Genomic DNA, 25,066 nt, shown 5'->3' with positions numbered 1-25,066 from the left:
AGAAAAAGGGTGGCTAAAGTGAACGTTGGTCCCTTAGAGGATGGGACCGGGAAACTAGTGGTGGGGAACATGGAGATGGCAAAGACGCTGAACAAATATTTTGTATCAGTCTTTACAGTAGAGGACACTAAAAATATCCCAACACTGGACAAACAGGGGGCAATGGGGGGGGGGGGGGGGGGGGGGAAGGAGCTAAAGACGATTAAAATCACTAAGGAGATGGTACTCAGTAAAATAATGGGACTTAAGGCGGATAAATCCCCTGGACCTGATGGCCTACATCCTAGCGTCTTGAGAGAAGTGGCGGTAGGGATTGTGGATGCATTGGTGATTATTTTCCAGAACTCCCTGGACTCAGGAAAGGTCCCGGCAGATTGCAAAACTGCTAATTTAAGAAGGGAAGTAGACAAAAAGCTGGAAACTATAGACCAGTTAGCCTAACATCTGTGGTTGGCAAAATGTTGGAGTCCATTATTAAGGAAACAGTAACAGAGCATTTGGATAAACATAATTTAATAGGACAGAGTCAGCTTGGTTTTATGAAGGGGAAGTCATGTTTGACAAATTTGCTCGAATTCTTTGAGGATGTAACATACAGGGTGGATAAAGAGGAACCAGTGGATGTAGTGTATTTGGACTTCCAAAAGGCATTTGACAAGGTTCCACACAAAAGATTACTGATCAAGATAAGAAATCACAGGATTGGGGGTAATATACTGGCATGGGTGGAAGATTGGCTATCTAACAGAAAACAAAGAGTTGGGATAAATGGTTCGTTCTCGGGCTGGCAATCAGTAACTAGTGGTGTTCCGCAGGGGTCAGTGCTGGGACCCCAACTCTTTACAATCTATATTAACGATTTGGAGGAAGGGACCGAGTGCAACATATCCAAGTTTGCCGACGATACAAAGATGGGAGGGAAAGCAATGAGTGAGGAGGACATAAAAAACCCGCAAAAGGACATAGACAGGCTAAGCGAGTGGGCAGAGATTTGGCAGATGCAATATAATGTTGGAAAGTGTGAGGTTATACACTTTGGCAGAAAAAATCAAAGAGCAAGTTATTATCTAAATGGAGAGAAACTGCAAAGTGCTACAGTACAAAGGGATCTGGGGGTCCTGGTGCATGAAACACAAAAAGTTAGTATGCAGGTGCAGCAGGTGATCAGGAAGGCCAATGGAATCTTGGCTTTTATTGCAAGGGGGATGGAGTATAAAAAACAGGGAAGTCTTGCTGCAGTTATACAGGGTACTGGTGAGGCCACACCTGGAATACTGCGTGCAGTTTTGGTTTCCATATTTAAGAAAAGATATACTTGCTCTCGAGGCGGTTCAGAGAAGGTTCACTCGGTTGATTCCAGAGATGAGGGGGTTGACGTATGAGGAAAGGTTGAGTAGGTTGGGACTCTACTCATTGGAGTTCAGAAGAATGAGAGGCGATCTTGTCGAAACATAAAAGATTGTGAGGGGGCTTGATCGGGTGGATGCGAGGAGGATGTTTCCACTGATGGGTGAGACTAGAACGAGGGGGCATAATCTTAGAATAAGGGGCTGCGCTTTCAAAACTGAGATGAGGAGAAACTTCTTCATTCAGAGGGTAGTAAATCTATGGAATTTGCTACCCCAGAGAGCTGTGGAAGCTGCAACATTAAATAAATTTAAAATGGAGATAGACTGTTTCCTAGCAGATAAGGGAATTAGGGGTTACGGGGAGAGGGCAGGGAAGTGGACGCGAGTCTAGATTCGGATCAGCCATGATCCTATTGAATGGCGGAGCAGGCCCGAGGGGCCGTATGACCTACTCCTGCTCCTACTTCTTATGTTCTTATGTTTTAGCGCCCCGGCGAAGTTAGCGCCCCAAACGGGGCTATACTGAATTTCTCCCCCTTAAATTCTGTAATTTGAGCAGACTCTGCCATTACCAGAGCCTTATTCTGACATGGTGCTCAGGACCTTTGCACCTGGGAATAAGGGGCAAGGCTGTTTTCCACACCACCATCACCAGTTTCACAAAAGGGAAACGACTTTAATTACACCAAGACCAGCAGCACAGGATCTTGTGACAGCATGTTTACAAAAGAATTACAGCAGTAGTGGTTTGACCACACATCCACACCAGAATGACCCATCATGATCTAACGTTAATCTATGACACTTGTTGCTAAGTTCCTCAAAGTGAATGAAGCCTCATTTTAGTGGCTTTTAAAAGGACAATAAAAATACAACACACATTGTGGCACAATTTTATTCCGCTACCTTAAATAGCCTTTATGTATTTAATTAGTACATCTGGCTTCATAGATCTACATGTATTATGTCAAATCATTTTTCTGAAAAGTCAAATACTGAAATACTCTTCAGGAAAAAACCCAATGTTACGGCTTATTTCCCATCACTCAACTGAGTCACAAGGAAACTAATGAGAGCTAAATTTACACCTTGGTGTCAACTGCTCTACATCAGCTTTGTTTTTTCATTTAATTTGTGCTGTGTTTCTTCACAAATACTGAATTAATTCTCATCCCTCTTTGGAATTGCTATGGAATCTGCAACAACCGCCCTTATGCCCTCAGCAAACTAGTGTCAACATTCTCTAAGGAACATGTGCGTGACTGAGAGTCTTTCCAAATGATTACTTTGTCAACGCTGGCCACTTAGATGTGGTTGCTGGGCAGACTTTCTAGTTTTAACTCTTTTTCAATATTAGCCATCAGCGGGACCTAAAGTTGCAAAATAGGCAAACAGCTCATGACGTTCTTTAATCCAAGTCCAGAATTCTTTCATTTTTAGGTTCTCAAAATAAAATTCTGCCTTGTTGTTGCGCCTTTAAAAATAAAAATTATAGTTCTGCCTCACACAATGTACTATTTACCTCACAGATTTGTGCCCATAAGTTGAAATAAGCTAAAAATAGAAATCTCCACGTGTTTCTCGTTTATCTTTTAATGATGATTAAAAATGTTAGCTTCTTTATAAAGGAGCTGGAGAAATGGCTGCCAGGGAACGGAATTGGTGTTGAGATAATGACATTTTCCATGGCCCCTTTGCTTTGGAGACGGGGCAGAAGAACATTTTGGCTGGGGCAGGAGGTTAGAATTGAACTGTGGAGAGGAGAGGGTGGATTAATATTTGACAGTTTGCTCAGCTACCTTCAGACACCAAGCTTTTATGCAGAATTTTCCTCAGGAGACTAACTGAGTGGACGAGAGTCAATGATTATGGGGCAGATTTTCCTGTTCCTGGTCCTGGGCATGTTGGATTGTCTGGGCACAATGCACAGAGAAAACTCGGGTGGGGAGGAGCAGAGGCATGACTGGGTTTACATCCATTCATTTAAATGGACAGAAAATTGGGCACACTCCCTTACTGCACTGTCAGAGGTGCCATCTTTTGGATGAGACGTTAAACCGAGGCCCCGTCTGCTCTCTCGGACGGACGTAAAAGATCCCATGGCATTATTTCGAAGAAGAGCAGGGGAGTTATCCCCAGTGTCCTGGGCCAATATTTATCCCTCAATCAACATCACTAAAACAGATTATCTGGTCATTATCACATTGCTGTTTGTGGGAGCTTGCTGTGTGCAAATTGGCTGCCGCATTTCCCACATTACAACAGTGACTACACTCCAAAAGTACTTCATTGGCTGTAAAGCGCTTTGAAACGTCTGGTGGTCATGAAAGGCACTATATAATTGTAAGTCTATCTTTCTTTCTTTTACTAACAATGTGCTCCTCCTCCCCATTGCGATTATCCTTTATTCACTGCACCCAGGCAATCCAATAGGCCCAGCTTCAAGAACAGGAAAATTTACCTCGACTGTTATGTGGAAGGCTTTTCTTGTGCCGTGCTTGCTTTGTTCTTTTGCCTTTTTTGTTTTATCATTGTTGATCTATTTCTGACTCACAAATATGGCCTGACTGCCACCCTGCTTACACCAAAATGATTTAGTAATGGATTGCAAACAGTGCTTCAAATAAAACATTAAGTAGCAAAAAAAAGAGCATTTATCCTACAACAGTTGTACGTTTATGTGCTGGGTATCAGTATGCCAGCAGCACATGCTGCATCATGTTCAACTAACTTTACAAATGTGCTTTCGAAATGAATTGGGAATATATACCCTGCACATACAAACATAATAAGGAGGGTGGAAAAAATTATCAGGCCCATCAAGCCCACCTTATCCAGACATGGTACAACCACTAACGCCATTGACTCACCACCCCACTAACCACGCAATCTCCTGCGAGAGGCAAAAAAGAGAGAAAAAAATCTGTGGCCAATTCAGCAAAAACTTTGGGAAATTCCTCTCCAACCCCCTAACACATTCAACAAGGAGATTACGGTAGAATGACTCCTCACAATCATAACTTACCCTCTATAACTGGACCTGTCCTGCCAAATTCCCCTTTAAACAACTAAAGTGAATTAATAACCATCAGAACCTATATTCTGTTTCAGAGGGACTTTCTGTGAAAAGAAAAGCCATCTGGCATCTAACTTAACTCCTTGCCTATGCATTTTATATGCAAGCCCTCTAGTCCCAATATCCCAATCAATCTCAAAAAGTTAATCCGACCTGAATGAGTTCAATCCCTTCATCACTTTATAAACCTGCATCATATCCTCTCTTAAGCCCTTGTTTCTCTAAAGGTAAATGGCCCCAAAATTGTGGAGATGTTCCAGCAAACTCCTGCCTCAAGTCTGGTAGAAATCTGCCACAACGGCCACAAACTCCGCTTCCCAGCCTCATGTGTGAGTTTCCTTCATGGCCTTGTGTTGATGGAGCCTTTACCCATCGCGCTCCAACAAGGCCAGAGACTTCCTAAATTGGGAGTTCCTGCTGCTAGGTCCTCAGTCAGGACCCGCTGTACCATCGGCACAGGTACACGTAGTCCCACCAGGTGTACCTGAACAATAGTGAGGGGAACAGAGTCCCACCTGGAGGTCTAGGCCAGGGTCACAGTCTGGTTCCTGAAAATTGGGGGAATTTTTTTTACATTTTAAACTAACCCCTGACACTGTGTGGATCACATTCCCACAGATTTTCCTGGCCAACAGCCCTAACTCTTGGAGCCTATCCTCATAACTAAGAGCCTATAGGTTGGTATTATTCTAGTCATCCTCCGCTTCACCTTCTCCAGAGCCTTGATATGTGCGGGAAACAAAACTGGAAAAAATACTCCAAGTAATAAGCGCATCATAAAATAGCCTAACTATAGCAATGCGATCTACTGTAATATTTTAATCGCAAAGATTGTAAACTGTTTCTAAGGTGCAGTTTTGACCCCATCTTTGAAACTGCTGGTGACAAATATGAAGCAGTTCTGGCTTGTTTTGGTCTGGTGGCTGTCCCTTTAAGTCAGACTACATGAGAGTTTAATAAGGCACCTTCTAGCCTCAGACTATATCATTGTGTATATTGCAAAGATTGTTGTTATTGGCTCCCTGGTAACAGGCTTGAGCGGAAGTCAAACACAGGTTCAAATATAAACAGGCTTTGTGATTGATTCAGTCACAAATCTGACAGCTTGTTATTTTTTGAATGAGGCTGTTGGTTATGAATTTCTAATGAGCCACCTGTCGAGGAGTACAAGAAAGGATGAATTGAGCACCATCCATTGAAAGGATTTGATTTTTAAAAAATTAAACCTTCACAGAAAGATTTAGCTAACTCCTTCAGCTAATAAAAGAAAGCCTTGCATTTATATAGCACCTTTCATGACCACCGGACATCCCAAAGCACTATACAGTCAATGAAGTACTTTTTTGAAGTGTAGTCACTGTTGTAATGTGGGAAATGCAGCAGCCAATTTGTGCACAGCAAGCTCCCACAAGCAGCAATGTGATAATGACCAGACAATCAGTTTTTGTTATGTTGGTTGAGGGATAAATATTGGCCAGGACACCAGGGATAACTCCCCTGCTCTTCTTCGAAATAGTGCTGTGGGATCTTTTACATTCACCTGAGAGAGCAGACGGGGCCTCAGTTTAATGTCTCATCTGAAAGACAGTGCCTCCGACAGTGCCACACTCCACTGGGAGCATCAGCCTAGATTTATGTGCTCAAGTCCCATGGAGTGGGACTTGAACCCATGACCTTCTTGACTCAGAGGCAAGTGTGCTACCAACTGTGCCACAACTGACACTATGTAGTAGTTAAGAGATAGGCAACTGTGTACATAAAATTGCTGATAAAGGAACAGTTGAGATTGCAACATTTTGCTGTTTTCCCTTTTGAGGAGATACATGATAGAATTTCTACATATACAAAACATGTTATATTATTACAGTTTCACTCGTTCACAGTTTTAAAAGTCTGCTTGATAGTTTAAAACTAGAACAAGGTATAATGTAATGGCCTATCACCCATTGAGCGCAAGAGACAGATCCTGTGGAGGCATTGGACTAATTCGAATTTATAAGTGGCAGACTAGGGTTTGCGGTTTGTTGTCCTGGGCGCACATGTTACCTAGATAGGAAAGTTGGTCAAGACACTCTTGAAGGCACAGGGAATTGGGATTTACCCATGAAAGCAATCTCAGATATCACAGGATAGAAAAGACCCAAAATTATAACAATGCTCATAAACATTTCTTCTGCTGGGGGCTGAGGATAAAACCCCTCTCCTCATGCCTTGCACCAACCACATCCTGTAAGGCACACAAGTCTCTTGCTTCCTACACTTCATCAGTGGTGCTCCAAAACTCTCAGCCAGAGATTTATGGCTGATTTTCTCTCAAGTTTCCTTCCTTCTCTGGTGAGAAATATTTGGCTTTTTTCTCCCCCAACAGAAGGGCAGCTGAGATCATGGGGTAAAAATTTCGATGCACCAATCCAGCGGCACACATCACAAAATTGCGCACTCCCAACCTGCCATTTTCTGTTCATTACTGTCAATGGACAGATAATCGTGGGCCAGAGGGTTCTGCAAATTTTGTGATACACTCTCTTGGTGCGCGTCCAGCAACGGCACAGCAAAACTTTTTTATCCTAATATTTTGGCCTAGAAATTATGTTGTACCCAAAGAACACTTAATGCATTCACACGAAATTATTTGACTAGTTTAATGGATGTGTTAATTCACTTATAACAGGTAGGTCAACACTTCCATTAAAATAGCAGGCAAAGAAATGTATTAAACATTCGTATGCTAATTTTGCACGATGTAATTTTTAAACGAACATTTTTACAAAAATTATTCTGTTCCCCCCGATCACAATTTTGTAAACCAGCAATTCGAGCATGGAGAATTTTTGTTTTATAAAACTAGATAAATCCTTTGGTAAGTTTGAACAATACATGTTATGCTCGAGGGATTCTAGGTTTGGCCAATTCCATAGCACATTGCGCTGGGATCAACAGTATGTACAACTCAAAATGGTTGGGTGCACACTCAGATATCGGTCAGCTGCCCTGGGCCATTAGAACTTACTGTGTCACCTGCACCGCCAAGCATGAATATACTATACGATTAACGTGCATTTTTCGCCTCTGGTTAAGAGTGTCAGCGAAATAAAGCAGCAACTTTACTGTAAAGTGATGTTACGACAACGCAATCGCAAATGTTGTCATCCTCTACTAATATCTGTTTATACACTGTATGGATAGATCTGTATTTTTGTGTACAAACATGAATGTTTTTCAATGCTTTGGCAACATAAGATGTAACTTGTCATGCCAATAAAGCGATTTGAATTGAATTGAATTGAATTAATACCCAGACAACTTTATATCGGCAGCAGTTACAAACAGGTTTGGTTGGCCAAATACCAAATCATTCTCCCTTTTATGTTCTTATATATAGTGAAAGAAACAGCTCCAAGCGAACAATGCACAAGAGCAGGGCACTAAATTGGGAAGTGAGCTGAGGCAACAGATATATTAGGGAACTCCCTCCCTAACAGCACTGTGGGAGAACCTTCACCGCATGGACAGCAGCGGTTCAAGGCGGCGGCTCACCACCACCTTCTCAAGGGCAATAAATGCTGGCCTTGCCAGCGATGCCCACATCCTGTGAGCAAATAATTTTAAAAAAAACGATTCCTGGAGAATACTTAAAAAATTCTCCACATTTAATGTGTAAATGTGAAGGGTAGGGAATGAGGGGAAGGGATGTTCCCAGGTAAATTATGCTTTCAATCTTGTTGACATACACATGGGTGAGACAAGAACTAGGGGGCATAATCTTAGAATAAGGGGCTGCCCTTTCAAAACTGAGATGAGGAGAAACTTCTTTACTCAGAGGGTAGTAAATCTATGGAATTTGCTACCCCAGAGAGTTGTGGAAGCTGCAACATTAAATAGATTTAAAACGGAGATAGACAGTTTCCTAGCAGATAAGGGAATTAGGGGTTACAGGGAGAGGGCAGGGAAGTGGACGTGAGTCTAGGTTTGGATCAGCCATGATCCTATTGAATGGCGGAGCAGGCCTGAGGGGCCGTATGGCCTACTCCTGCTCCTACTTCTTATGTTCTTATGCAAGATAATGTTACATATTTCTAAACTAACTTCAAGAGGCACCGTCGTCACTTAACAAAAAGAGCTGGTCAAATCTCTTTCAGTGGTGTCAGTGCGCATGCAATGTGAATAGCATCAGTCATTGACATCACCGAGCAAGGCCCTGGAAGTTTATTTGGAAAATTAGCATGGCCATGCAAAACCACATCCCAAAAGTATAACACATCTACTGCAACACAAGCCCTCTCCACAGGCAACACAACAACCCATAAACAGATATTTCAGAGCAGGGACCTGCTGCAACTGAGCTCACTTGAAAATTCCCTGAACACGTGACTGATTCTTCAACTGCATGCGAACGATCCCCAGTCAATTTCTGGTATTGATAGTTTTTACTGCACCTTGAAAATCTGATGGAAACCAATTTACAGCAGTATCTGTAACATGCTCTAATGGGCACAAAGCCCCAGTGCCTGGGCGTGGCGCCACTAATGCCTCCCGCGAAATTCAGCGGCAGCGGTGGCCGGTAGTGCCCCGCGGTGCTGTGCCGCTGGCAAAGCTGCTCGGCTGCAAACTTCCCTTGCGCCCCCCGACCGATCGCCAGACGATACGTCCAACAGGATCAGGGGGCGTTTTTGTAGCAGTGGCGGCGCGACTTAAAGGGCAGTTGTCGGGCGGCCATTTTTATTTTGGCCGACTGCCAGCACCTGGCCCCTTTCACTTTTTTTTAATGTGGGGTGCTGGCTGCGATCGCTCACGGCACCCCGCTCCCCAGTGGTTCAGCAGGGCCGCGGCGCGCACCGCGCTAGTCCCCTCCCCTTTAATCAGGGAAGGGAGGCCTGCAGTACCGCGGCGCTACGTGTCACCGCACGTGGCGCTGCTGCACGTAGCGCCATCAAATTCAATAGTAACGCCCCAAGCAGGAGGTGCAGTGCTTCCAGTTGCGCCCCACCTCCTGCTTGAGGTGCTACTACTGAAGTTACGGCAGAGGGGCGCAAAATTTTTGGGGGCGGGGGTGCCACCCAATTTTTCCCCCATGTTCCCTTACACCTCGATTGGCTAGGACTATTAGCTACTTAAAACAGGGTTGTTGTAAATGATTTTGAACTGCAGTGAAGATACACAGACTATTGTCTAGCAATTAATTTTATTACTTTCCCCCCTTCCCCATTTAAGTTTCCATACGTCATGAACTACCTGCTGTCACAATCTGCCTCTACTCTTCATCGCCCCAGAACAGCATGGTTGAGATTGAGAACAGTGCAGCTAACACAAAACCTGACTATTACAATAAAATCATTGCAATAACCTGTCATTATTCTGTCCTGTGATGTGCAAATATTGGTAGGAACAATAAAAAATAATACATCCAGAATATTTCACTGCCCTCGAGAGTATTTTGTTTTACCATCATTTCTGTAGGTTTTACAAAACCTAGAGAATCTACTCAATCTGCAAACAGAGCACTGAAAGGCTGAAAATACTGTAATCTATTACAAGCCTTGCAGAATCTTCTTTATACTGAATTTAACTGTAATGATTAAAGCGAAATTAGAAGGATTTCAGCATGAAACCAGCTGCAAAAAACCTGCTTGATCTCTCTGAACTAAAAAGAGGTGGGAGTTACAAGCAGTTGGTTGTCAATCCCGTGAGCCTCCCATCTGAAAGCTACAGGCTTTATCAGTTCGAGCTCATTGTATTATCATGAATTCAGCTGAATCAGGAGTAATGTTCAGCAACGTTACACCACACTGTGATACTGCATACTACTTCCACACGTTCCATCTGAACGATTGTTTCCAAAACTTTTCCCATTTTCATTATGCCCCTTAGAATACGTTGTGTAACCATTAGCACTGACTACACCTCATTTTGTGTTGCTTACTTGTGTTCGCAATAAAATGCCACCAAGAAGGCATTTACACTAAGTTTAGCATTGGTGCGAAGTGGCTGCATCTCGTACCAATGGCAAACGTGTGCAGTGCAAAAATGGGCGCTCAGGCTCGAAATTACTCTGAAGCAGGCTCTAACTGGGCTGCGTTTACTCTAGAATTGCACAAATGCTAAACTTATCAGCCTCAAATTCCCGTAGGACACCAATCTCAGCGAATGTGCCGAGATGAACATCCTGCCACAAACCTCTGTCACTGACCCCGCCGGAGGATGTGAGATCATGGGAACTTTCTGAATTTAAATATTCCGAGCAGGCACTCGTGCCACTGGGGACACATCTCGGATACCTGCCATAACGGGGGGGGGGGGGGGGGGTGGCGGAGGATATAGCAAATGAGGCCCAAAGCCTCAAGGGACCCCGGCAGCCCTAGAACCAGAAAGCCTTGTGGTTGGGGCCTACCAGCTTCCCTTTACAAGTGGACCAATTTGGGTAGTTTGGCAGCCCGAGTCTTTGGTGAGTCTTGGGCCACAGACAATGTTCTGCCCCAGACAAAGCCCCACAGAAACTGGTGGTGAAGTCTGGCACCTGGCATATTGAGGTCTGACCGAATTCCCAGGCCCTCTGCCATGCTCCCAGCCAACCTGCAAAAGGAGTGCACCAGAAAGCCCATGTAAATTCAGAGCCTTATGTGCATGAGTCTACTGCACAATTTAGTCTGGATAAGCATACTTGATCCAAGCATCAGTTTTCTGAGGTACCATTCCCATTGGTTGCCATTAGGAAATTCTGATCCAAATAGCTCTCCAAACGATTTACACATTTAATGGAATGCATCTATAAACACCTCAATGCACATTTAATCTCAAATGACCTACCCCACATAAAAATGAATCAAAAATTCAAAAGAGGAACAACCAAGAAAATGACCCCCACAATATTAAAACCCAACTGTAGTTTATTAACAATTACTGCATTTTATTTTGACTTTGATTAATCAAATTTGGGTAAACGCTTAAAAAGTACTGTAAAAGCAGAGCAAACCTCGGTCAAGTATTTTTGATCGCTAAGAGTGACAATTCAAGCCTTTGCTAATGGATATTCATTCAGTCCACAGGATCCAGGTGATGGAAGTGCAAAACAATGCCAAGGGATATTTTGATGTTCAAGTGTAATTTATCTTGTTGCTTCTGAGCAATAAAATAGAATTAGCAAACAGCCCAACTTAAACCATTGTGAGGATCACATTGGCTAGTCACTTCATTAGATGGTAGGGGGAAATAGGCAACAGGAAGAGCAATGTTTTCCAGTGTAAAAGATCATCATGAACAACATTTGGGTAGGACGGGGAGAAACTTTGGCACAATCATCCATCACAAGAAATGAAATATGTTGAATCTAGACATGATTTGGGCAAATTGTACATGGTCTGTGAAAGGAACTGGGCTGAATGCACTTTCCTCGTTCTGTGCTTTTGTATACTCTAATGGAATATTCACTAAATGTGTCTTATAGATTTGGTTAGTGATCATTCACCGAGCTCTGGGACTTTCATATTACTTTATCTAATATTACTATACAGATGATGTAACAACCTATGCAGAAAGAAGAGACTTGTATTTATATAGCGCCTTTCACAATCTCAGGATGTTCCAAAGCACTTCACAGCCAATGAGGTATTTTTGAAATGTAGCCATTGCTGGAAATGTAGGGTAACACAGCAGTCAGTTTGTGCCCAGCAAGGTCCCACAAACAGCAATGAGATATATGGCCATTTCATCTGTTTTAGAAATATTGGTTGAGGGATAAATTCTGGACTCCAGGAGAACTCCTCTGCTCTTCTTCAAATAATGGCATGGGATTTATTACATCCACCCAAGAGGAGAGACGGGATCTTTGTTTAGCGTCTCATTCAAAAGAAGACACCGCTGACAGTGCTGCACTCCCTTAGTTATGCACTGAAGTGTCAGTCTAAATTAGATGCCCCAGTTTCTGGAGAGTGGCTTGAAACCATGACTTTCTGGCTCAGAGGTTGTTACATCATTTGTGTAGAAATATTAAAGTACATTAATGAATATGAAAGACCCAGAACTCAGTGACTTATCCAAAGCTGGTCATCATTATTTTCACTACTACAAATATGATCATCTGCAATGATTATAAATCCACTGAAATCAATATTTATACCTAATGAATAGAGACACAGGCCGGAATTTTGCGGGGAGTCACCAGGCGGGAACAGTGGCGGGTCGGGTGGGAAAGTTTTTTTTAAACAGCGGGTCGGGACCCTGCTGTCAACCCACCGCCAAGTGCCTTTCCCAATGTCGGGTCTGTCAGTGCTGAGCAGACCGGACAGGCAGCGGCGGGCGAGCCATTTAAGCTCATTATTGCCTTGTTGACAGATTATTAATAGGCTTTTTTAACTTACCTATTTTAATTTAACTTCATAGCCACGGGAACCATGGCTGTCAACCTGAGGTGGGAGTTCAGTGACCATTGTTCCAGCTGATTCCTTGACAGCTTCAAATGTACAGTAAGAGCTCCCACCTGACAGATCTTCACTTTCCTCAGGCACAAGCTGTTTCTCAGTCCATTTCCAGCACAGATTCTGCAGGCTTTCCACTCTCCATCCAATATCACCTCTTTGGAAGAACTCTCTCACCATTGACAGAATGCTTCTGTCATCTGTACTTCACCTGCCATCTATTCCATCAACATGGGTGCCCTTTATACTGTCGCACCTTGGTCCTCAGAATCCCACCACGATTAGCCCCAACACCAGCAGCACCAACAACAACACCAACCTTCTCTGCAATCACCTGATGCCCTCTGTCCTGTGCAGCATCAGCACCCGACCACATTGCTGCCCGGGAGGCCAGGGATGGCCTCACCATGGCCAGATTTACTTCACTTTTGATGCTGTACACCCTGGCTGCCACATGATGCGCCAGGTTGGCACCTCCCCACACCAACATCATAAAGCATCCCTCCAATGTCCAAGCCATTCCTTTCACACTCATCGCCATTACAGGGGGTACCGTTATGTCTCACCATTCACTGCAACTCACTAAGCCACTTCCAAAGGTGCACACAGATCTGCCCAATAACGCAAAGTGTTGAAAATAAAGGTTTCAATGTTTGACAGCACATTAACAGAAACTTTACATGAACATTGGATAAAAGACCCAAGTAGCTACCCTTGTGTGTTGTTGGTATGATTGCACAAGGATGAGGGTGAGTGTGATGGGTGGCTAGTGAGATGGGATGTGATAATGTAGATAGAGGGGGATGGGTGGACGTGCAAGGTAAGTTGGTGTAAGGATGTGCAGGAGTAGGGCAGGGAAGGCAGAGTGATGGGGATGTAATGAGTGGCACAGCAGGATGAAGGTGAGTGTGGCTTTGTGCTAATGTTTCATGATCTAATGAGATCATTGAAAGGTTTGCGCCACTGCAGCCTGGTCCTCCTGATGACATCCCTGCTTGTGTCCTCCTCTACAATGTGCAACCAAGTTGATCTCCTGGGGAGGTCTCTTCCACCCATGGGAAGGGAAGAGGACCTCCCTGCATGCTGTGACTCCCTCCATAAGCATATGGAGGGAGTTATGGGAGAGCCTGGGTGCAGCCCTGCACCTCTATGCAGTGCTTGTCAGTGTTTGCAGCACCTCAATGCTGTAGAACACTGACAGCACAAATGTCAAAATCAATTTGTGCATGGTCCCTTTAAGGAAACCGGCTGATGACGTGTCATCGAATGAAGTCACCAGGCCCGCTTCCTCTAATTGGCCAGGAGATGAGCTGGGCAGGCTTAACAAGCCCTATCAATGGAATTTCATTTCACAGAGCGGGATGGAGCCAGCGGCGGGGCCACGATCCGCCACCGACCTCGCCCACACCGGACCCACAGAGGTCAGCAAAATCCCGGCCACAGTTTTTAAAACTAGGAGTGTTCCAGTTCTTTTTTTAATTCATAAAGTAATAATCCATATTATAAACCATATATAGAGGCACTGGAGAAGGTGCAAATAAGATTTAGAAATATGATACCAAAACGGAGGTTATACCTATCAGAAAAGATTGAAAAGACTGAAGCTCTTTTCTCTAGAAGAGAAGGCTGAGAGTTGACCTGAGAGAGGTCTTTAAGATTAGGAAAAGGCTTTGATACTGTGGATGTAGAGAAGGTGTTTCCACTCGTGGGGGAGTCCAAAATTAGAGGTCATAAATAGAAGATAGTCACTAATAAATCCAATAGGGAATTCAGGAGCATGTTCTTTACCCAGGGAGTAGTGAGAATGTGGAACTCGCTACCACAAGGAGTAGTTGAGGCGAATAGCATAAATGCATTTAAGGGAAAGTTAGATAAACACATGAAGGAGAAAGGAAAAGAAGAATATGTAGAGTTAGATGAAATAGAGTGGAAGAATGCTCATGTGGAGCATGAACACCAGCACAGGGTAGTGTTTGAAAGGGAGAAACATGAAACAGCTACTAGGATTCTAGATTTAGGCAAGACCGACTTCAATGGTTTGAGGCAGAGACTGTCCAAAGTAAACTGGGCAAATCTGTTAATAGGTAAAATGAAAGAAGATCAGTGGGAGATGTTTAAAAATAATTTAATGTGATACAGAACCAGTTTATACCCCTGAGGGGCAAGAGCTCTAGTTGCCAAAAAACCCAGCGATGGACAACTAAAGAGGTAAGAGACAGCATCAAACTAAAGGAAAGGGCATACAAAAATGCAAAAAATAGCACAGATCCTGACAAATGGGAAAGATACAAAGAACAGCAAAGGGTCACAAAACAGACAGCAAGAGCTACAAAAAGGGAGTATGAAAAGAAACTTGCAAGAGATATCAAAGTCAATGTGAAGAATTTTTACAATTACATTAGGAGAAAGAGGGTGGTCAAGAGCAATGGTGGCCCCTTAAAAACTGAAAGTGGTGATATTGTCAATGACAATGGGGAAATGGCGGACATGTTGAATGAATACTTTGCGTCAGTATTTACAGTAGAAGAGGATAGCATGCTAGAAATCCCAAAGAAACTAATATTGAATTGGGGTCAGAGACTCAATAAAATGAACGTAAAATTAATAATGGCACTAAAGAGTGGTAAATCCCCAGGACCAGATGGTTTCCACCCCAGGGTTTTAAAGGAAGTAGGTGAGCACATTGCAGATGCCTTAACTATAATCTTCCAAAGTTCTCTCAATTCAGGAACCGTCCCTTTAGATTGGAAAATTGCTCATGTCACTCCACTTTCTAATAATGGTGGGAGAGGGAAACCAGAGATTTATAGACCAGTTAGCCGAACATCTGTTGTAGGGAAATTGCTAGAGTCTATAATTAAGGATAGGGTGACTGAACACCTGGAACATTTTCAGTTGATCGGAGAGAGCCAGCATGGATTTGTGAAAGGTAGGTCATGCCTGACAAACCTGACTGAATTTTTTAAAGAGGTGACTAAAGTAATGAACAGGGGAATGTCTAGGGATGTTATTTATATGGACTTCCAGAAGGCATTTGATAAAGTCCCACATAAGAGACTGTTAGCCAAGGCAGAAGCCCACAGAGTCGAGGGCAAATTATTCACCTGGTTAGGAAATTGGCTGAGCGGCAGGAGACAGAGAGTAGGGATAATGGCTCATTATAATGGCCCCGGCAATCCCCAGCACAGGAAGAGGCTTACACCAAAGTGGGGATGGAACCTGTAGCAAGCCTGGCGAGCACGAAGGCCGAATTGTTGTGGGCGCCACTGCATTTGGACCTCCACCAAGTGGAGAAACAGAATAATGAGGCGGGAGGAGCGGGGAGGTCAATCCCACCTCATTACCATGCTTCTGCCTATTCCAGGGAACAGCACTCTGCACCACCTCACAGGGAAGCCCTCAGAAGTGCATGTTAAGCAAAAAGAGGGTGGAGATCTGGTATCACAAGTCGCTGCCACTTTTCCCTCCTGGGGCGCAAAGCAGAGAAAAATCATCCCCATTATTCCTCAAGTTCTGGTCAGTTGTGATTTCTTTAGCGAATTATAACTTCTGGTTCTCCTAGTTGGATTTTATACAAAGGATGACTTCATCTGTCTCAGCCATGGCTCAGTGGGTAGCACAGTCGCCTCTGAGTCAGAAGGTTGTGGGTTCATAGTCCCACTCCAGGGACTTGGGCACATAAATCCAGGCTGGCACTCCCAGTGCAGTGCTGAGGGAGTGCTGCACTGTCGGAGGTGCCGTCTTTCAGATGAGGTGTTAAACTGAGGCCCCCGTCTGCTCTCTCAGGTGGATGTAAAAGATCCCATGGCACTATTTCAAAGAGTAGCGGAATTATTGGCCGGTGTCCTGGACAATATTTATCCCTTGACTAACATAACAAAAACAGATTATCTGGTAATTTTCACATTGCTGTTTGTGGGATCTTGCCGTGTGCAAATTGGCTGCCGCGTTTCCCACATTACAACAGTGCCTACACTCCAAAAGTACTTCATTGGCTGTAAAGCGCTTTGAGACGTCCGGTGGCCATGAAAGGCGCTATATAAATGCAAGTCTTTCAGTTTGCCAACTCTCTTCATTATAGTAAAAACATTCATTAGTTTTTTACCAATGAGAATTGGCTGAGTTCCAATATTCTCTGCTCATAGCACTTTATAAAACCTGGAACTTAGATTGGTAGATTTATTAAATTAAAAAATATATATTTTGGGGTATAAAACAGAGTGCAGCTAAAGACAAGACAGCTTTAACAAAAGATAATTCACAAGGTAGACTGGAAGCACAGAAAGACTCCAAATAATTCAACAGGGGGTGGGGGGAACCACACCAAGGACAAAAGGATTAAATGAACAATATAAAATAACTAGATTATAAAATATTCAAAAAAGAATATTTATCATTGAAAAACATTTTTTCCCTAAATCACTGAAACAGAAAGATTGAGAGGGAGATAGCAGGAAAGGATGGCGTGGAAAAAGAAAAGGGAAGGCATGTGTCAAACACAGGATATTGTACCAACAGTGATGTTCTACTGGGATTCTTTCCTGTCATGTTTTCAAGCTATAAATAATTCACCAGGTGAATAGTCCCAGCATTTGTACCAGTGACTATTTGACTCTATGGCCAGTATCATTTTACATTTTAAAATAAAAGGTTTGTCTATTGAACTTTTCTGTTGTTTCAGGCATATTACAAGTCAGCAGCTTATATTTGGATTCACGTTAGTTTCGATTCTATCTCATCAACATGTAACTAACGCATGACATCCCCCCGCACACTGTACAACATTGTTTTTATTCTCACTGATGATGCGAGTTCAAACCATTGAACTACGTAATGGCGGTGGGGGGGGGGGGGGGGGGCGGTGGTATTTTCAATGCAAAGTACTTAACCTCTTGCATCGCGCACAGATCTCCGTACCTGGGAGGTTGACTTTATAGTGGAAGGCTGCTGGAGAAGACCAAAATTAGCAAATACGTTCAGATGACATCACCCTACAGATCTTGCCAACAAAATGCGCGTGCAGAGCAGTAGAGAGAGAGCAGCATACTTCTCATTTCCGGGTGCCATTCAAAAACAGAGGTCATTAGTCAGGTGGTAGTATTAAAACAAATTCTGAGGCCAAATTGGATCTCGAATGGAGAGCTACGCTGATCTCTCATCTTCCTGCAGAACACGCCTGATGACGAGATTCACCAGCAATGTCAACTAAGTGGATCAATTGTTTAAAAAAAATGTTCATCTCCATGGGGCTGTGAAGCAGCATTTCAAACAACAAGATTAATCCGCAGCTGTAGAATTGAATTAATGCACAGAAGCTGTGGGAAACAGAAGTGAGTAAGCAGACACTGTTAAGTAATTCCTATTACACACTGCCTTTGCCTTGAATTGCTATAGAGGTAGTGGAGAATAGCTCATCCACAATGTGAGTTACCGTTACTAGGTGTTCCCTCTGAACATAGAAGGTAGGGAAGTATGAACTAACCGCAACAGGTACAAGTGAAATTCACTTGCAACAAACCACCATTAGTACAATTTTCTGCCGGCTCTAATGGTTATAAGTATTTCGCAGGAGTGCAGAACCTTGAAGCAGTATATTTAACGGAATTACTTTATTTCCTGTTCTATTATTTGTTCAACACCCCCACCCCACTCATTAGAAACCCATTACTTTCCGGTCGAGTTAACTATTCTGCAACTACCTGCTTAGCTTTCACTAATAAATGAAAATTAGGATTTACCTTTGGTTTTTAGATGTGAATAATGAATTGATTCAAGCACACTGAAAAAGGGCATCACACCCGTGTCTGAATTGCATCTACACTGCTGTGGTGACTGTAAGCTTAGTGGTCGTATGAGCAGGTGAGGCTCAGGGCACGAGTGTATGTGTGAGGCATTGTCTGGGTGGCAATCCACCACAGGTACAAGGCACAAACTGGATTCGCCCAACTGGCATCCAATTAGTATTGTACAGTCAGAAATTGTAGCTTCACCTCAGCCACTAAGAACACACTCGGTAAATGATGCATGAAGTCTTATCCAAGAATGTGCTGGGCGTACTCGTTCGTGAGTGACTGAAGCAATGTCACAATTCGTAATACATAGAATATCAGAAGTGCCTGTGCTCTTGATAGTGGCCTATCTCTTTCGAGAAACACGTTTCCATTAAAAAAAATACAAGCAACTGTGCACAAATAAAAACAGAACACGCTGGATGCGATTAAAATATGGAAACCAGGACAAAACATTTAGAATGATCCACCATCGAATAAATGGCAATGCGCACCAAATACACGCCAAACCCTGGTTAACTACTGTTCAATGAATCTGAATAGCAGCTTTTTGTTGACAGTACAGGCCTAGGAACGATATCAAATGTCAGATTGAAAACACAAAAGTTCAATGAATGAATACAATCTGTATAAGCACCAAAAACGATAATGTGTAAAAGAAAGACATCAGGGAGGGAAATGAAGACTGAAACCCTCATCCATGCCTTTGTTACCTCTAGACTTGACTATTCCAATGCACTCCTGGCTGGCCTCCCACATTCCACCCTACGTAAACTTGAGGTCATCCAAAACTCAGCTGCCCATGTCCTGACTCACACCAAGTCCTGTTCACCCATCACCCCTGTGCTCGCTGACCTACACTGGCTCCCGGTGAAGCAACACCTCGATTTCAAAATTCTCATCCTTGTTTTCAAATTCCTCCATGGCCTCGCCCCTCCCTATCTCTGTAATCTCTTTCAGCCCCACATCCCCCCACCCCAGTCAGATATCTGCGCTCCTCAAATTCTGCCCTCTTGAGCATCCCTGATTATAATCGCTCAACCATAGGTGGCCGTGCCTTCAGCTGCCTGGGCCCTAAGCTCTGGAATTCCCTCCCTAAACCTCTCCGCCTCTCTTTCCTCCTTTAAGATGCTCCTTAAAACCTACCTCTTTGACCAAGCTTTTGGTCATCTGCCCTAATTTCTCATTATGTGGCTGGGTGTCGATATTTTTGTCTTATAAACCCTCCTGCGAAGCGCCTTGGGACATTTTACTGCGTTAAAGGCGCTATATAAATACAAGTTGTTGTTGTAATCTCTGGTCAGTTATGTTCACAGCTTATGAAGCTGTCAGAACCCCTATTGAGAAAGCAACCTTGTAACCCACCTCCTGGAAGCCCATCTGTTTGAATCAACTGGCATATAACTTTCTGTAGCACCGACTAATTTCCCAAACGTTTCCCTGGTATTGCCGAGGTTACAGTTAGCAACGCGTATTAATTTGGGGAAATACCAAAAAGGGGAGGGGAAACACACATCTTGCTACAAAAGGGCCACGGAATGGCAAAATATCCAACCAATCACCCTGACTTTAGACAACATTTTAATTGTGACACATATCTGTCGAAACATAAAGCAACAACGCAGTGTTCAAATCAGCTGGAATATAAAAAAGAACGAATTCTGGCAGCTTTTGGTTCTGTAACACCGAGTGCAAAATAAAATACGGAAGTGAAACTGGTTTTCCCCCACAAGTGGGAAAAAAAATAAACAGATACAATATGGCAAAATAAAATTTAAAAAATAGCAAGCACCGTATTATCGACGTTTTTAAGACTGAGAAATCATCTGCATCTCAAAACACAGAAAAGCTGTTTTATCTTAATTTTTGCAAATGTGTTTGGCACCTGCGAAAATAAAGCCGGAGATAAATAAAAATGCATCAAAAAATAATCGTCGTATTTGTACATTTTATCTCCCGACACACTGAACAACTAATTCGTATTTCTGCGATACCTGGGCGTTCTGTTCCTATCTAGACAGCTATGGTTTAATAATGATTAAATCGTCTCGACATTTCACGTATTTGCAGCCAGAACGACAAAGATAGGAGGGGGGTAAAAAAAAAATGCATTTTTACTGATGTGTCCCCTTTGAATGGGCATCACAGCACCTGGATTGTCAGAAATCTCTAACCAGCCAGGTGATGTCTCTAATCCTCATTCCACAATTGATAAAGATCACTTATTTTCATTATTAAAAAAATAAATAAACTATTGCATTCCTGAAACGCCGCTTACCCAGCTGAAGACGCGGAGAATGGTTTGGGGTTGTTTAAGGAAAGAGATGGGGTCAATTGCAGAGCCAGCCTTGCCTGCTCCGTACGCACCTCCTTCCATCTTGAACCTTTCTCTCTGTCTCTCGCTAAGCGTCCGGCTCGCGACTGAGACAAGGGACGCGCCGCGGGAGCGCGCCTCCGCCTCGCCACCGCGGGCGTCCGCGCACGAGGCACGCCACCGCGAGGTGTCTCCCTGCCAGTCCAAAGACGAAAGTTGCAGAGGTGCTGTCTGTCAACACTGGTGGGGTGGGGTGTGCTGCTTACAGGCAGAAAGGATGAGACAATGGTGTGTTTTATCCCCCCCTGCTTTAGTGAGATATATCTATATATATATATAATATTTTTAAACCACCATTAAGATGAGTGCCAAAATGAGTGAGCTTTGGCAGGCTTGCTGTTGCTGGCAGTGAGTGAATGAGTGTCAAAGCTTCCACACGTGGCAAATTGGCTGACTAAAGCTATAGAGGTTAAAACGAGACAGAACAAGCAGGCTTATGGCAGTTTTAAGGGTCATAATACAGTAGAGAGCCAAGCTGAATAGAGAAAGTATAGAGGAGATCTAAGAAAGAGGGGCAGAGAGAGAGTATGAGAATAGATTAGCGGCCAACATAAAAGAGAACCCAAAAGTCTTTTATAAATGGTATAAGGGTAGTCAAAGGAAGGGTGGGGCCAATTAGGGACCAAAAAGGAGAGCTTCTTGTGGAGGCATGGATGAGGTACTAAATGAGTACTTTGCATCTGTCTTCATTAGAGAAGAGGATTCTGCCAATGTAACATTAAAGGAGGAGGCAGTAGCGATATTGCTCCTCCTGGCTCACAAGCAGTGCTGGAAAGGCACTTAGCTGCTGGATCCAGCAGTCCTCACCTCCCTTTAGCTGTCGGGTTTCCCGAGGCCCGGAAAACCCGAATGGCCAGGGTTAAACCTAAAATGGAGAAAAAACGTGAGGCACGCAGCCTCATTAAAATAGTTAAATGAACCACCCGCCTCCTGGGAGCGGGTCGGTCGCCCGTCCCCTGCCCTGCCTCAGGAGTGGGTGGGTTCGTGGTGGGTTGGGCTCAGGTTTGAGATCTTTAACATTTTAACATCCCACCAGACCCAAACGCATCTGGCTTTGGGGGATAAAATTCCCCCCAATCCAGGACAAAATTAATTAGCATTTGGAGAAGTATGGACTGGCTAATAAATAAAATCCAGCACGAATTTGTTAAAGGCAAATCGTGTTTCACTAACTTGATCAAGTTCTTTGATGAAGTAATGGAGAAGGTTGATGAAGGTAGTGCGGTTGATGTTGTGTATATGGACTTTCAAAAGGCATGTGACAAAGTACCACATAATAGACAGTTAGCTAAATTAAAGTCCATGCAATTAAAGGGACAGCATGGATACAAAATTGGCTAAGGGGCAGAAAGCAGAGAGTAGTGGTGAACAGTTGTTTTTCAGACTGGAGGGAATTATACAGGGGTCGGTATTTGGTCCACTGTTCTTTTTGATCTATATTAATGACCTGGACTTGGGTATACAGGGCATAATTTCAAAGTTTGCAGATGATACAAAACTCAAAAATGTTGTAAACAATGAGGTGGATCGTAATAGACTTCAGGAGGACATAGGCAGACTGGTGAAGTGGGCAGACACATGACAGATGAAATTTAATGCAGAGAAGTGATACATTTTGGCAGGAAGAATGAGCGAAGGTAATATGAACTAAATGGTACAATTTTAAAGGGGGTGCAGGAAGAGAGAGACTTGGGGGAGTAGGTACACAAATCTTTGAAGGTGGCAGGACAAGTTGAAAAGGCTGTTAAAAAAGCACATGGGACCTTTGACTTTTTTAATAGAGGAATAGAGTAGTGTGTTGAATTGGGGAACCACACTTTAGGAAGGATGTCAAGGCCCTGGAGAGGGTGCAGAAGAGATTTTCTGGAATGGTACCAGGGATGAGGGACTTCAGTTACGTGGCTAGACTGGAGAAGCTAGAAGGTTAGAGCAGAGAAGGTTAAGAGGAGATTTGATAGAGGTGTTCAAAATCATGAATGGTTTTGGTAAAGTAAATAAGGAGAAACTGTTTCCAGTGGTAGAATGGTTGGTAACCAGAGGACACAAATTGAAAGTGATTGGCACAAAACCAGAGACAACATGAGGATACATTTCTTTACACAGCAAAACGTGATCTGGAATGCGCTGCCTCTAAGGGTGGTGGAAGCAGATTCAATAGTAACATTCAAAGAGAATTTGATAAATACTTGAAGGGGAAAAATTTACAAGGCTATGGGGAAAGAGCAGGGGAGTGGGACTAATAGGATAACTCGTTCAAAGACCGGCACAGGCACAATGGGCTGAATAGCCTCCTTCTGTGCTACACTTTGCATTACTAAGACCGCCTATTTCCACCTCCAGAACATTACCCGACTCCATCCCTGCCTCAGCTCATCCGCTGCTGAAACCCTCATCCATGCCTTTGTTACCTCTAGACTTGACTATTCCAATGCACTCCTGGCTGGCCTCCCACATTCTGCCCTCTGTAATCTTGAGGTCATCCAAAACTCGGCTACCCGTGTCCTAACTCGCACCAAGTCCCATTCACCCACCACTCCTGTGCTTGCTGACGTACATTGACTCCTGGTTAAGCAACGCCTTGATTTTAAAGTTCTCATCCTTGTTTTCTTATCCCTCCATGGCCTCGCCCCTCCCTAGCTTTGTAATCTCCTACAGCCCCACAACCCTCTAAGATACCTGCGCTCCTCCAATTATGGCCTCTTGAGAATCCCTGATTTCAATCACTCCACTATTGGTGGCTGTGCCTTCAGCTGCCAACGTGCTAAGCACTGGAATTCACTCCCTAAACCTTTTCACCTCTCTACCTCTCTTTTCTCCTTTAAGACGCTCCTAGAAAACCTACCTCAACTGCCCTAATATCTCCTTATGTGGTTCGGTGTCAAATTTTGTTTGACAACGCTCCTGTGAAGCACCTTGGGACATTTTACTACATTAAAGGTGGTGTTGTTGTATCATTCTATTACTGTATATGTCATATAAAGGTGATTCGAGGCTACGCACAGACCACAATAATATTTCTGTCACTGTTGCTCAGAATTCGTTAGATGTTCGAAAGTTCGAACAAATAGCACGGTGGCATAGTGGTTAGCACTGTTGCCTCACAGCGCCAGGGACCCGGGTTCGAATCCGGCCTCGGGTGTCTGTCTGTGTGGAGTTTGCACATTCTCCCCGTGTTTGCGTGGGTTTCCTCCGGGTGCTCCGGTTTCCTCCCACAGTCCAAAGATGTGCGGGTTAGGTTGATTGGCTATGATAAATTGACCCTTAGTGTTAGGGGGATTAAATACATGGGGTTACGGGGATAGGGTGGGATATGTGTTGGTGTAGGGGTTACGGGGATCGGGTGGGATATGTGTCGGTGCAGGCTCGATGGGCCGAAATGGCCTCTATCTGCACTGTGGGGATTCTGTGAAATAGATGCACAATTTTCCTTTTAGGGTTCAAATGTAAGTTTGGTCTGAATAAACACACAGGCAACAGATTTCGTGTACAAAGATTTATCTTTAATAAATGCTTAACAAACACCGTTCGTAGTTTAAAGTACAATTCCAAAATATAAGACTCACAACTTATATTGATATTATCCAAGGTGATCAATCTCTGTCCAAACCTCTACGTAGGGTTTCTGTCCCCAGGTCCCTGCTGTCGAGTGTTGCTCCTAGGTCATCGCTCCCAGGTTGTCGCTCTCTGTATGGGGTTTTCCCTCCTGGTTTATACTATCCTATAATCTGTCCCATCTCTTTGGTTACACATTTGTTCCTTTATTCCTGCGCCCTGATGATTAGTTTATCCTATTCCACATCCTGTCTCATCTCCTTGATTAGTTTATGTCTCACTTCATCCATTTTCTCTAATTGACCCATTGTTTGTTAACTGGCGTCTGTAGTGACCTCACTCATGTCTGACGAGGTTACCTATGAGCCCTCTGTTTCAGAACATCCCTGAACCTCTGCATTATTTATCCATTATCCCTTACACATGGTGACTCCTTCATTTTATTTCAGTTTTCTTACTTAGCTTCCATTTCCAGTCACAATGTGGCAGAAATTCCTGTCTTTGCTCATTTTAGT

The 25,066-nt window shown here is 43.6% G+C and overlaps 1 protein-coding gene across 1 annotated transcript in view; it reads right to left on the bottom strand.

Moving 5' to 3' along the window:
• syngr3a (synaptogyrin 3a) overlaps positions 1-21,135 on the bottom strand; it is a 90,280-nt gene extending 69,145 nt beyond the window's left edge. Inside the window, exon 1 of the mRNA XM_086000400.1 lies at positions 20,904-21,135. Within this exon, the coding sequence (XP_085856526.1) occupies positions 20,904-21,002 (99 nt within the window). The 5' untranslated portion in view covers positions 21,003-21,135. The remainder of the gene's footprint in view (positions 1-20,903) is intronic.
• Between the last annotated feature and the right edge of the window lie 3,931 nt (positions 21,136-25,066).

The sequence above is a fragment of the Somniosus microcephalus genome, chromosome 11 (assembly GCF_052327205.1).
Source record: "Somniosus microcephalus isolate GS21.2 chromosome 11, FLI_Smic_1.0, whole genome shotgun sequence".
Taxonomy (NCBI): domain Eukaryota; kingdom Metazoa; phylum Chordata; class Chondrichthyes; order Squaliformes; family Somniosidae; genus Somniosus; species Somniosus microcephalus.
Note: the sequence above shows the minus strand (reverse complement) of the source record. Positions and strands in the feature narration are given on the sequence as shown.